The 15,194-nt window shown below is 36.5% G+C and overlaps 1 protein-coding gene across 1 annotated transcript in view; it reads right to left on the reverse strand.

Moving 5' to 3' along the window:
- Positions 1-444: 444 nt before the first annotated feature.
- RAD23B (RAD23 homolog B, nucleotide excision repair protein) overlaps positions 445-15,194 on the reverse strand; it is a 35,935-nt gene continuing 21,185 nt past the window's right edge. The window contains exons 6-10 of the mRNA XM_053932047.1: positions 11,373-11,500; positions 6,948-7,071; positions 5,901-6,028; positions 5,324-5,500; positions 445-3,489 (exon numbers count right to left, since the gene is read on the reverse strand). Coding sequence (XP_053788022.1) covers positions 3,376-3,489; positions 5,324-5,500; positions 5,901-6,028; positions 6,948-7,071; positions 11,373-11,500 — 671 coding nt within the window. The 3' untranslated portion in view covers positions 445-3,375. The remainder of the gene's footprint in view (positions 3,490-5,323; positions 5,501-5,900; positions 6,029-6,947; positions 7,072-11,372; positions 11,501-15,194) is intronic.

The following is a 15,194-nucleotide window of genomic DNA, read 5'->3' on the forward strand; positions in this document are numbered from 1 at the left end:
ACAGAGTATTTTCATCAAGTGCAGAAATTCTAGCTTAGTTTTGGTGCACAGAGATGAAATTAAGAGAAATCGGAAAAAAAAGAGAAAGATATGGCTGCCTCCAAAACTCTATAAAACCAAATGAAAATATCCAATGAAACCATGGGTGACAGATCTGCATACATTTTTTGAGGACTTGGCTTTGTGTCTCTGATTCATTCATGCACATTCCAGAAGTGAAGCTCAACCCAGCACTCCAAAATCAGTCACAATCTGGCTTCAGGAGTGATTATCTCACATTCCTAAAAAGTTCTGTTAGTGTGGGGTAGGAACAGGGCATTTAACCAGTAAAATTGTTTGGGTTTTAGCTGGATTGATCAGGCAACTCTGGACGAGGTAAATGAACCATAGCATTAAAATGCAGCTGTAGAGAGGACTTAAGAACAGACAACTACAGAATTAATATGACTTCAGAGTAACTTTTTAATCCCAATTAAAAGTGCATCATAAATAGCTTTAGTCTAAGCAGATATTCAGAAGTTTTACAACAAAGGTAAGGACTACAGTACCAAAGCTTAGGAAGAAATACTTTATTTTCTCAGCTACTGTTCAGAAAGCCCTGAGGAAACTGATCCCCAAATCCCTAAGAGATCTGCAGCTGAGAAGCTGAGAAGCACTCTGTGCAGACAACTCCCGGTAGTACTTGGTAGAAAACGAGGCACAACATACCTAGGCAGCTTGCTCAGGTCACACCTCCTCAACACCACATGAATTCCATGTATTCTTCCCTTTTGGCAGCTACTACAAAGAGAGACATGATTCTCTCTGGCAAGTATCCCGCTATTGGACAGGTAACAGTTTTTGCTAGCATGTAAGGTCAGACACCTGTTGTTCATCAGAAGTCACAAAAACACTGTTTCACTGCTGGAAAAAACGGGAACAGCATGACTAGTAAGGCTTCAAACACAGCAGCCATAAATCCCTCAGTCACTCAGCATACAAAGGTACAAATGAACAAAGCTACTAGCTTTTTTTTTTTTTTTGCTTTTTTTTCTTCTTCTTCTTTTTTTTTTTTTTTTTTTTTTTACAAAGAACAAGCTCAACAGACTTTAATTCAAATACATTTATAATAAGTAAACATTTCAAAATCAAAATTGGAGGGAGTGGACTGAAACACCCAGACATTCTTGCTTTACTCTCCACCCTCCTAGAGAAGGAATGGTTATTTCTCATAGCAGTTTGATCAGTACAGAAGACTCCCACAAACTAAAAGCTTTTGTCTTAGTTAGGTATTAGCTATGTAGTAAAAGTACATTCAAGAAGTCCTTGTATCAATTTGGTGTTTTTCAAGTACCTGACAGCTGGTCCTTTTACAGATAACAAACAGCTCCTTTTGGTGTGCAGTGTTAAATCAAAATCCACCTCTCCCAGTTCACAGATAAACTGAGAATCCTATTTAGATGAAGTTTACTAGCTGACTCAGGTATTAATGTTAACTTCTCTAAAATGAAAACATTATGAAAGACTTATTTCCTATTTAGCAGTATCACATCTCCTATTCATAGATTTGGGTTGTGCTACTGATCACTTAGACAACATTCACCTAAGAAATTTTAAAAGAATAAAATCTGAATAATTAAAATACACACTATCTGGAAAATATCACAGATGTATAAGAATAGAAAAAAAAAGTAAAAGGCTTTAATACATTTCATTGTTTTGTGCAGATATTTTTTACAGACTATGGCCAATCAATGAAGAAATGAAATAGAAATGTTTCAGTCTTTTTAGCTCGATTTTCAAGACACTTGACTTGTACTCTGAGCTTAAGTTGTAGCTAAGTAGTTAATCCACTGATAAACAAACTCAGCAGAATTTTTTTTTTTTTTAGTTGTACCACTATATCATTAAAATCATTAATATCATTAGTAGTACAGGAATTCAGTGCTGTACCACTAATAATATTTTTTCCTGGTTACTGTAGAGGTAAATTTGTAATCCAGGTAATTGGACTACAACAGTAGAAAAATCAAACTATCCCCATGTTGTGTTCAGGTAACGTTGCACAGAACAGCTTTAGATTAAATTTACATTTGTTTTTATTCATAGTATTGCAATGATGGGCAAAATTACCTCTAAAAGTAAACATGTATTAAAAAAAAAGAAGATTGCTAACATTTTATGATGACTAAACAAAATAAATGATAAGTAGGTATGAACAAGTAAGATTCAAAACTCTGTAACCAGAGTTTATTTTCTATAGAAGGTTTTGAGTGTCAATTTTTTTTACATTGGAATAAATTGATAGTTTGCTTGATATCTCAAGTTTTGAACTTCTCATCCTTATAAAGTGAATAAATCCCCAAAAGTCCTTACTTAACAGAAATATCTTGAACACTACAATCTACTCAAGAGCAACAGAACACTTACAGCTGTACTATAAAAGCTGGTTCAACAAAGTTGGGAAGGTGAAATTTGATTTGATAAAGTCTCATTGCAGCAGACAAAAATGAAGCTTGCATTTTGTTTGCTGGCAGAAAAAGAATATTCAACTCACTAGAGTGCATATAACAAAACCAAACATGCAATCTATTGCTTTTAAAACTTTTACTGCAAGATAACATTAAGAGAACAGTAATTAGGTATCTATATTTTTTCCCCCAAAGAGAAAATATGTAAACAGGATAATAATTTTTTTTTTCTGTATGTATATAATTTCTCAGATCATTTCAGGGGGACAAAGGAGGGGGTGGTGTTTCTCAATAATCAGGACACTTTTAACTGTAATGGGTTTTCATTGGAAAAAAATTAAAAAGCCAACACTGTTCTAATTCAGCATGAGACAAAAATACTGTGTTTCTTGCACTACTTTAACACAGCTGAAGAAAAAAATCCGAATACCCCTATTTTGGCATTCAGGATTACATTTGCTCAGATCTTTTAGATTTCAAAAAGCTGCTTATCCAGTGTTGCCATGAAATACAGACTGCAGAATCTATGTAGCACAGGCTACTTCCAATGTCAATACTAAGTGGAAAGGAACATGAAGCAGTGCATTACACTACATTTCTGGAACTAGTACAGTAAGAGTGAAAACCTAGAAAAAGTTAACCTACAGTTTACAGAAGGAACTAATTATCTGCAGAAGCTGATTTTTTGGTTGTATATATATCTTTTTTTTTTACACTGTGTGATTTTCTGCATCTGCTAATTTAAAACAGACATTTAAAACTTGTTGCTTTCTTTGCTTTGTTTCCTATGTTCTCCCTTCTACCCACCCCCTATATTCCATACACCAAGCATTATGAATATAAGCCCAAATATCCTAGACAATCCAGTGAACAGAGTTAGTGTAATGCACTGGTGTGAGGTGTGACATAGAAAAAAAAAATTCTCTCAGTCTTCATCGAAGTTCTGCTGTAGAAGAAAGTTGGCAGCCAGGTTTTCGTTCTTCTCGCAAGCGAAATATGCCTGTATCACAAGTCCTTCAGGAAATCCTAATGCCTTTAACTGAAGAAAAGAAACACATTTAGGAAGTGCATTTTGCATGTTAAACTTCTTTGTATGTCTAGTGTCTTGAGACGTCACTTAAGCAATTACTGCCTTCTTGAAAATAACACTGCTGCCTAGCTCAATGCAGACTTTAGTGAGTAAAAAATAAGGTGCTGCCTCTGCCTTTAGTAGAGAGGATCCTCACTTGAAAAAGTGACTGGATTAAGTCTAATGAAACCCCATGAAAACTTGTCACTTCTTTAGTGACATAGTAAGTCTAAAACAGACTTGGGTCACAGTACTGTCATGAAGTAATGGCACATTGCACTGCTGCAGGGGAAAAACCCAAATTCAAACAATGCTCATTTTAAACAATTATACAAAGCTCCAAAGCACTTTCAAGAAAAAATTGCCTGGAAGAAAAGCTCCCAGCCTATGATCTTTAGTAGGCTGTCCAGCACATCATATTAAGACATATTTTTAATTGTTTATCTTTAAAAATTAACTACGCACTGCAGCCAAGACAAGTAAACAGAGAGCAATCTGGTTTTCAGAAGTCAAGGAATCAATTAATTAATGTCTGGAACACAGTGACAACACAGCATGAGAACATCAGAGAAGAACTTATTACTGTGCCAAGGGCTTAGCCAGTCATTAGGGGCACTCAGCAAATGAATTCTTGTTTTAGCCAAAGGCAAGTACACTCTACTATTTGGAGATATTCTTAAAATCCTCACAGTACCTGCAAGGCATTTCATGTATGGGACAGACCAAATATGAGAAAAACTGTGTCCTATTATCCCTCACCAGCCATTCTTAGATTTTATTTCTAGCCCACAGACAGCAGGAAGGCATCAGCTACAATACTAAGACACTTAAATTTTGAGGTTTGTCTTTCATGGAAAGAAAAAGAAGCATATGGATCTCTGCAGGGTTCCAGAACCCAGCAGTAGAGGCAATAGAGGTAATAGAGCTCTACTGCATAAAATGGCTTTAAAAGGAAATGCAACAGACTAGAAGAATTTCTCAAGAAGTGCATAAACAAATAATTTTATTAGACTAATTTTATTAATTGTCAATTTCCTCAAGATCTAAAGAACTAACACCTATATTCAAATAGGTATCTTCTAATGATCCTTATTTGAACTTTGGTTTTGCCAGATGAAAAAACATTGTCTTTGGGGTATCAAACCACTACCACAGAGTGACAAAAGTCCTGCAATTTGTCCTGAGAAAAATCTCAGAACCATTGCCATCTATGCAAAACCATATTTAGTGAGTTACACAGAATTTATGGATGCAATATACCACCTCAGAGTATATTTTCATGCTTTCCAGTACTTTTAGAAAACTATAATTAACTAAATGTCATGAACAGATAAATAACTGGGTAAAGTTTTGACTTCAACTAATCTAGTTAACTAGGAGTGTTCTTACTTTCCAAGTACTTTGCAAACAGTGCTCAAGCAGCCAGATCTTTGTACCTGGAGACCTGTCATGGCACAATCTAGAACAGTAGTGGCTGAGGCTTCTGCAAGAGGAATTACTTCCTAAATAATTCCTGATGGAAACCCATTCCATCATCAATTATCACAGGATGGTCTCTGATCACTTAAAGTGCTCTGCCTCTTCTCAGTAAGACAGATTTAAGATATTTTAGACTCAACTACTATAAAGCAAGAAGAGATATGATTTGAAACAAGGCTACAACAGCTATGAAATGCCAAGTATGAAAATCCCAAATATGATGCAAGAACTACTGAGCTAAACAAAGTTTAAGTTAGGTAGGTCTTAAGCATGCACTGGAGTCAACACCCAACAGCAGCATGAATGTCAAAGAAGAAAGGCTCACCCTTTCTATAGCTTCTTTTTCCTGAGGTGTTACTTGAATGTAGTTCATATGAGCATTCCCAGCATCTCCTATTCCTCCAGTGCTGGCACCATCATCACTGCCACTTAAACCTTGGCGAGACTCAAGAACTGGCTCATTCAACATATAAATAAAATGTTCCTGGTGCTGGCTTATTTGCTGTGATGCACAGAAGAGTAAAAGAAATACATATATTTAAGAAACTGAAGTTTAATCATGCCAACAGACAAGTAAAAATATTTATTTTCAGAGAATTAAGAAGTCAAAGGGACATGCAAAAAGTGCACAGAGAAAAATTGTTATATCTAACTATAACAAATGCAATTTTTATGCTTCAGTCCTTCCTGCTTCCTCACCCCCTCTGCACCTCTTATGAAGCCTCAAATTTGTGTGTCCAATGTCACAGAAAATACATTCTGTACAGCAGCAACTGCTGAAAAGCCAGCAATAGAATGTTATAACTGTTAGTAATATATTATCCCAGACAACATCAACAAATGACTGTCTTGCAAAGCTAAATCAGAATTAGTAAGCATTATTTCCTTGTTTTAAGATCCACCTGCAGTAGTTGGGGGTTTTCCCGTCCAATTTGCTGTAGCAATGCTGGCAACAGAGAAGGATTTTGCTGGATAATTTGTCTCATCTGCTGGAATTGAGGCTGATTTCGTAAAAACTCAAGTGGATGTCCTGAAAAAAAAAATCAGTGAAATAACATGTTTTTTAAGAAGTTACTGAGAATCTTAATAAAATGCATACCTGCACTGCAATTTTAGATAGAAACAGGACATGAAAGTGGATAATACACCACTCACTGAAGAATAAAAGAATTTGCTTCCTCACTCTAGCTTTAAGCAAAACTTCTTTATTCTAAGATTAAACAATGCATTTCCTTTTCACCCAGTCTTCTCTTAACAACCTTGTCCTTATCTCCAACACTTTCCTCTGGATCTCCTCTCATCTCTGGTTAATCTCAATTAGACACATCTACCCAATCCACTGTCTCGTCTCTTGAGCACCATTTCTAGACAGACCTTTCCTACCCCTTCATTAGGCTCCTTTCATGTATTTATCTATCCCCCTTTAAGAGGGAGATAAATAAATAATAAATACCCTTCTCTTCAGCAGGCACCAACCACTGTAAAAGTGCTGCACTGCTGAATGAGGAGTCCTAGGTCATTTATAGGTCTCTCCAGTGCTACACTTCATGGCTTAATTTCAGGTTTCTCCCTTGATATCCCAGCTTCTGTGTGGTAAATATATTAATATAGTCACCGTGGACAGGGCCCAGTCAGTCACAGAGTAGAAAAACAGAGTTTAACTGAGAGAAAACACAATCCACCCCACATCCACGGTCTTGCACTCAAGAATCCAGAATACTGAATTAAAGAAATTGTGCATGTTCACTGCATTTTTTGAAAACTTTGCACATGATATACAACAAGCCACTTGTCCCAGGAAAGTACCACACCTGGAACTTCCATGTTAACAGCTCTTACCCAATTCCCTCTGAATGACTCACAAGCACCTGGAACTTAAAATTGACTGAAAAATAGATTGATTAAGGGCATACTGTTTATCACATCTTCTCCAACACAGCCTTTCTTACCTCCTAGTGAACTAGTAGTCGTGGGTATAGTTGCTACTGCTGCTGCCACTGCTGAAGACTGAGATGCACCGGTACTTGGTGGTTGAGGGGGGTCAGCCACAGCCTGATTATCTCCAGGTATACCCTAAAGCCACAGTTCACATCATTACCCACAGAATGGTAACAGACATGTTTCAACTGCATTCAGTGTTTGGGTTTCAGAATGAAGGGGAAAAATAAAAAACTTAATGATTTCTCTGTAAATACAAGGCAAGATCCTGTGAGTTATGCATTTATAACTGACAGAGAAGACCGTGAAAAAATTAATTTTATTTTTTGGCAGGAAAAATGTGTGGTTTGTATAAAAAGGCAGTAAAGCGTGCCCTGCATCACTTTAAAACACACTTTGCCCAGTAAAAAAAAAAAAAAGTGCTTTGAATCCTGTTTAAAGATATTTGATATGAATGAAAAAGTTAAACTAAATATACTGTTACACTATGTTATACTGTTGTACAAAAGTGATATTACAGCAACAAATTGCAGTTCGAAGTGCTAACTAAGATTAACAATTCCATACAACTGGCAAGGAACTGAGAAGAGATGCAAGAACACAGCTCTTGGGATCTTTTTCCTCAATGAAAAGCTGTCATTCACTGTATCTTAAAAGTGAAAAGGTCTGTATGTCACCCAGCTTTAGCAAGTTTAAAAAAAATTAGATAACTTTTGCTTTTTGTTTATTTTTTACGCGCAAGCAACTTTATATACTAACTGACTGCTCAGAGGGCTGAAGTGGACAAAGCTAAAACGCAATATTACAATAAACTAGAATGCTGGTTCTACAACGATACGTCACTCTACTGCTTTTCTCCTCCATGGAAATCCTTCAAGCTTCCTACCCTAAACCTGCTTTCCTCACTGTCACTGAATTCCTGCACCAAGTCTGTCCTTTTAGTCTACTTTTCTGAAGCCTGGAAACTTACTCATGGGAGAGACATAAAGAATATTACATCAAACCCTGTTGGAACAGCCCAGAGAAGTTTCCCAAATGAGGGTCACCCTTGTGCTGGGGAACCACAAAATGTAAGGAACTGGCTGTGTGAAAATATTACAGAACTACAGGGTAACCAGACAATTAAGAGGTTTGTCAAGACTACCATAAAAATCACTGGTAGGTAATGTAGATTAAAAGTCCTGCTGTAACATGATCTTCACATGGTATGTTCATCATTATACCTGAACAAAAAGGACAAATATACAGCACATCTAGAAAGGGAGAACTGGACAGTGCTCCAAGCAATACTCTTTGCCTTACCTGTTAATTAAGAAGGACATCAATGTATAAATCACCTGATCATCAAGTGCACATTTAAGCCACTCAGGGGAATAAATGCAAGATTTTCCTGTCACACACTTCATTACCTTCACATGGCTCAGTAAGCTTGCTACACATCCCTCCCTCTGCTGAGGGGGAGGAGGATTCCATTCATGGTATAATTCTGATGTAACTCTCCCTTATCAGTGGCTTACAGAGCACTGATTAAATACCTTTTCCATCAAATCAGTCATTTCTGGCAATCCAAGTATAATGTAACAATTTGAGTTAATCTTATGAAATTACTAGTTGATTTCACCTATTCACAAAGCATACGTCATCACTGCAAGCTGTGTCCAGATCAAACAACTTGTGCTTGTTTAAACTTCTCCGTTTGCTCTCGAATGGAAGGACTGTGTAAACTAGTTCAAACAAATTTACTTAGAAATTATTTGTCATCTTGAACATCATCTTAACTCTTGAGCACAAGCTTTAAGTATCACTCTCTAAATAACAGAGACTGTGTACAGTTGTAATCAGACAATGCCCGTGAGGCGTATGGACCTTGCTCACACAGGCACACAACAGAACAAAGCATGGTATTAAACCACACACAAGCCACTCTGAATGCAAACACTGCTTGGAAAGCAAAAAAGGCCACTGTTGCCTTATGGTGGATGAAACAATTGTTTACTCTTTAACAGAGCAGTACAGTGGTTTTTAGCTGACATTGCTCTCTGCAGGGCAATAATCATATCAGGTCCCGCTTCTGTACAGAATAGAGAACAAAATAGTTCCAGCTGGGAGGTACTTATAATGGTCATCTAGTCCCAGTGACTGACCAATTCATGGCTAACCAAAAGTTAAAGCCTGTAAAGGGCATTATCCAAATGCCTCTGAAACACTGACAGGCACAGGACTTTGACCACGTCTCTAGGAATTATGTTCAGTATTTGACTATAGTCACACTAAAGAAATGTTCCCTAAAAATATCCAAACTAATAGGCTGGTTACTGAAGAGATGGCGAAACTCCTTAACTAGGGGTTAGGAAATCCTTGAAAGAGAGATCTGAATGTAAATGCCTCCGAAGATGACTGTGGGGCATAGAAAAATAAAGATCATCTTTTGCAACTCAGACACAGGATTACACCTATAATCCTCAATGATCATGCCATGAAAACTGAAGAACTTGCCACCTAAACCATGGACAAGTAGAATCTACAGGGCTCACTTGAGGAGCAGCTGTGCTTTAATTACAATTTAAGTCCTTTGCAACACCTTTAGCTTGCTGTACCCAGGTTCTTTAAACCTGGACAGTGTTGTTACACTTATAGATCTCAATGTCTTAATCCTAGTTTGCAGATTATATAAGAGATAGTGCTGATGATAATTTGGAGACAAGTAATGTAGAGAGAGGGTCAAAGAACAGTATCATCAACAGATCAGATCAACAGTAACTAAAAAGAACCTTTTTGTGATGCAGCGGGAGAGGAAGGAATATCTTCAGACACCAGCAGATCCAGAGCAGTTATAAAGACCATTTAGAGCAAAAGGATTCTTCTAGAAGGACAGCAAAAAGTCTGCCATCTAATATGGTCTCTAAGAACAAGGCTATTCCTCCCTACTCCCTTTTCCAGCAGGAAGAAAAGGAAGAAAAAAGAAAAGGTATTTTCCAGTGAAGGATAACATGAAATATAAAGGGACATCTTATATAACAGAAGGACCCATTTTATATACAGGACCTACTGAAGGACTAGAAATTAACTGCTCATAGCAGTCAATGCATTTGGCAGATGTGACATGTGGCTCCATCACTGGGATACTCTATCCCTGTTCTGGAGTTCCTGAACAGAAATAAGCTAGAGAGAAATGAGAGAAATTGAGTACACAAGAATTGCACGCTGTGTAGGACTGCCACACACACAGCGGACCAAACACTTAGGGGAGGCACCAAATTCATGGTGTATTTACAGACTAGATGAACAGTAAACCAAATATTTTTACAACATGAAAAACAAATGTTTGAACTTGTGGACTTATGACAGAGAGCTGGGAGCTACTGCATTCACCCTTGTTTGGCCTAATGCTAGTTGGGAGTTAAACCTTTCATATTCTTGTACTCAAAACATTTGTTGTTTTGTACTCAAAACATTTGTTGTCTGAAGATTACAGTCTTGGGAACATTAATGTAACTAAGAAGCATGCCAGACACTTGAAGTTGTAACTACTGAAGGAAAACTCCATTAATAAAATTGAAGTTTTATAACTGGAGGGTAAAGATGCCAGATTTCTTATCAATCAATCAATCAATCAGAAATTCAATCCACATGTATTTTGCAAGGATTGGGTCAAGATATCTGGTTGCCAGATTTTAATAAAGATCAGATCTGCTAAAAGGAAAAACCTCATCAGGGGAAAAATGGTATGCCAGAGCAAAAATTAAATGTCCTGAAAATACTGATTAAGTAACAAAATCAGACAGATTCTACATGGTTACAATTCACCTGTCAGATTAAGGTATATAACAAGAAAAAATCCAAAAAGCCCAGGGTTTTCATTGAAGTGAAACTATTATTCTATTTCCTCTTATGCCAATGAAGTTTGTTTAACCCTTCAAGCTTTATTTATCAAATGAGAATAGTTTATTTTTTAAAACACTGCTGAAATGAAAACACCAGTTAAATTAAGCACAGTTGAAAAAAAAAAAACCTCAAACCTTTCTGTTTGTGAAGTATATTAAGAACACCTCATTATTAGCAAAAACAGTGAGCTGGAATCTAAGGAATGGTGATGACATAGATACAAAAGTACAACTAATCAACTAATGCTGTCACTAAGAGGTAACACAAAACCACTGAGCCAACCATTGGCAGTTAAAGCTATCACTTTAACTGGACATACTTTACAGACATATCCATATCAGTCAACAAAAAATGAAAGCCAAGAAGTGGTGGATGTGGTTAGGGATTCATTCAGTGTTTTCTATAATACACCATGTCTGGCAAAATTTCGATCTCATCTTTCCAGATGGCACATGTCACTCTCAGTGACTGAGTAACATTGAAAATAACACCAAAACCAAAGTGAAAGGTATTAAGTGGAAAACAAAGGTGCAGGTAAGGTAAGTGCTCACCATCAGAAGGTATTCCACAGCTCTGTCAGGATTGTTGAAGCTGGCCCTCAGTGCTGCAATCACCTGCTCCCGCTCGTAGCCCATGGACATGATCTCAGTCACCATGTTCTCATAGGACTGACCGGTCACTAGAAGTCACAGGACCACCATTTTAAGGGAATAAGATGAAAATAATCACACACACACAAAAAAAGTTTCAATGGATAAGTGTAATTTCCACATGAATTTCAGTCATTCATTGAAAAGAATATTTAATATTAAACATGTCGTGGTTCTGTGGCTTTAATTCCAAATCTATTCAGCGGTTTCATTATTAATTTGATTGGAAATAGTGAAGGGTAATGAAGAAAATGTAAACTTCTACTGACAAAAGCAGTACTTGTGATACTTCTGCACTTTTAATTGAAATAATGTTCTCTCTTCAAGTTTTCATTTAAGGTCAAGGGCATCCTCACAGCTAATATTCAATTCCTGATGTAATCAAGAGAAGTCTCCTGCAGCTTACATTTGGAAATGTATTAATTTGAAATCTGCCTGTCAAATTATTAGCCATCGAGGATTTTCCAATAAAGACTTTCTGCTATGCTGTTGTTAGATTACAATTAGTGATTAGATGTTGCTATATATTGCTATGTGCTGGTGATGATGATCAAAATAATTTGATCAACTTAATATGGACCAACTCAAATCATGCAGAAGACTTAGAAGTTGTATCTAGGAAGGTCACTCAAGACTTCAGTGGTGGTTCAGGAAACCAAGTTATCTCATTTAATTTTTAATTTTTATCTCACTCAATTTAACATTTGACTAGACATCCATCACATCAAATCCCCCACCTCTTACAGCAAAAATAGACAAAAACTGTCCCACACCTGCAGCAATGAAGACAAAAGGTACACACTATATATGGAACTACTTAAGGGTGACTGTTCACTATACTAATGTCACTGTAAGGACGATTACTATCTCTTTTCATAATCCATTTAATTTTCCTGCCTCAAATGCAGACAGTAAGTATTACAATTACAAAAAAAGGTAACTATTCTATTATACATTGTAATTGGGCAAATCTTCAAGGCTATCTTCCTTGGGAGGAAAAAGCCACAAAAAAACCCCAGGCATTAAAATACCACCTCCTTCCATGGATACAGGTATTCCTGATCTCAGTGAAATCCTACTACTGACTGACTCTGAAACTAGCAAGTTAGTGACAGGAAAGTTAAACAATAAAAGTTGTCATAAAAAACAACTGATTAATAATATTAAAAAAAAAAAACAGAGGAAACAAATACAAGAGCTACTCTGTTAAATGCAAGTAAGTAATAATTTAAAAACCAAAGAAAACATGATGTTTTTATTCCCTTAGGGAGAAGGTGTTTAACTCAAGCCAACATTAATACAACCCCACTGCCTGTTTCTTAACATGTGCTTCTGAACAATCAGTGGGTGTATGACTTAGGGCAGTATACTCAAGAACAATAAAACAGCCCTAGCCCAAGGGTACTTGTGCATTATCCATATATAAAGGATTTAAAAGCCTTGACTAATTTAAGTAGTTTTTATTTGGGCTTCAAATTAATAGTGCCAACCTAAGTTTAAGGAATAGTAAGTTCTTCATGTCTTCATACAGAACTACAAGATCATTTGTTTCACATCTCCCTGCATTTTTTCAATTGTGAAAAAAAAAAAAGTCACCTAAATTTTGTCCTAAAGATACATACGTCTATACATATCTTCAGGGAAGCAAAAAAGCCAAGCCAATAATTGTCCCAACACAGTCATTTTACTACTTCTGATCACATTCTTCCTTACACAGCACTAGTTTACCCTTACTTCTCCTAAAAAACTAATGAGGCAGAACACCTGTTGATGTAATTAGTTACTACTTGAACACTTTTGTGTTCAAGAAACCAAGCTTTGTTGTAGAACCAAAGCTTATATTGCTTTTTCAATATAAGCAATGTAGACACTAGAACAGTATGAGAGATTTGATACGGGAAAATGATGAAAAAAGGCTAGCTTGCTCCACACAGGCTGCTACATAAGGCATAATTAAAAGCCAAAGGAGGAAAACAGAATTATTGAAAATGTAGGTGAATGTACTCCATACAGTCTACTTCATAAGTTGTGCAAGAGTGAGATCAAGAATAATAATTCAGAAGTTGCACACCAGCAATGTGATGATCCATATTCAGGCCTATATGTCCCTAGTGCTAGTGGAAATGTTTGAGGTCAATGCTGAATTGATTCTGCTCTTTGCTTTTATCTTCCAAGTAACATTTTAAAGCTGGATTTACTCTCAAATCCAGTTCATCACATTCCCCACAAAAATTCTCAACCTATGCCCTAAAGAAATCTTAGGCTGCTCCTGCGAAATATGTGGCTGCACATAGACTGCAAGATGTGATCTTCACGTAGCACACAAAGCCACATCACTTTTCAGCATTTAACAAAAAACAACAGCAAAACATATAAAACAATTCCTGTTTTTAAAGCAAAGTCAATTAATTTCAGACAATGTAATTGAGAAGCCACAGTTAGAGTATGTGTCTGATCCAACTTAGGATGTGAAAACATACTCCATCAATTTGTGCAAGCAAATTCCCTTCAGGACAGTTTTTAAAGAAAAAGAACCACGGAGTTCATGCCTATTGCCCTTGAAAATTTATTGGCTGGCAACACTTGCAATATGCTTACCCAGAAAATCACAGTCAATACCTCTTATTTCCAAACACGTTAGGGACACATGGGTTTACCCCATCAGACACCAGCTAAAGAACTCCCACACAAAATGGATCGTGAAGTGATGCTCTGAAAGATTTTGGAGTTTTTTCCCCAATTTTGAAGAGACTTGAATCAAGACTACCAGCTTCATTTAACTTGCTGATCAATACTGTGAACACAAGTGTTGGTGATGACCTCATTTTGGCCACTAAGATATTATGAATGGTTAAGGAAACACTTTTGGTAACAGCAATCACTTCAGCAAGTTTAGTTTCAGTGTTACATTTTTGTCTCCTGCTATCAGTCTCTATCAGCTATTTTGGATCATAAAATTTAAAACAGAATGTCACACCTAAGATATAAGCTGCAGCTGGACAGACTAAATCTAGTAGTAGCTACTACTAACTCATGTAAAATATTACTGCTGCTTCTAAATCACCCTGAGCTGCTTAATCACCGCACCTGCCTCCAATATATCCACATGAAAATGTAAATGAAACTCTTTACTTGGTTTTGCTCTTTGTATCAAATTGCTGCTTCATATTTAAAGACAAAAGACAGAATAAAAACCCCACCTCCTCCTTATTTCTGTACCTGAATTTGTTACACTCCAAAACAACCTAAAAATTTCAGTCGGAGTAAGGAGTTGTGGGTTTGCCTAATAATTTCCTAGCTACCCAAATCAGCATAAATGATGGGCAGAGCTTCCTGTTGTCTTTATTCTGTCTATTCCACTGAGAAACAAAGATTATTTAAACTGTCAAAATAAAAGTAAGTTGATTGTAAATACATGGAGGCATTCATTTCTTAGCCCAGATCTGGTGAATTTATCTAATTTCAATGTGCCAAAAAGCAAAGTACTTTCAAAGCTAGAATAAGTGAATAATAAAGGCAGCGATTTTACCAGCTCTGCACTCTGGGGTGCAAAAGTAAAAAACACACACATTTACATCTAGTCTTCTTTCAAGCTACTATTCTATTCAAAGTGAATAGTTAGAAGAGAAATTAAAGCAAATGGGGAAAAAAAAGCCAAGAGTGCAAGGATCTTCCTTTTACACAATAAAAATATATAAAGGCAAATATTCTTTAATAAAGTAG

The sequence above is a fragment of the Vidua chalybeata genome, chromosome Z, assembly GCF_026979565.1.
Source record: "Vidua chalybeata isolate OUT-0048 chromosome Z, bVidCha1 merged haplotype, whole genome shotgun sequence".
In the NCBI taxonomy this organism is placed as follows: domain Eukaryota; kingdom Metazoa; phylum Chordata; class Aves; order Passeriformes; family Viduidae; genus Vidua; species Vidua chalybeata.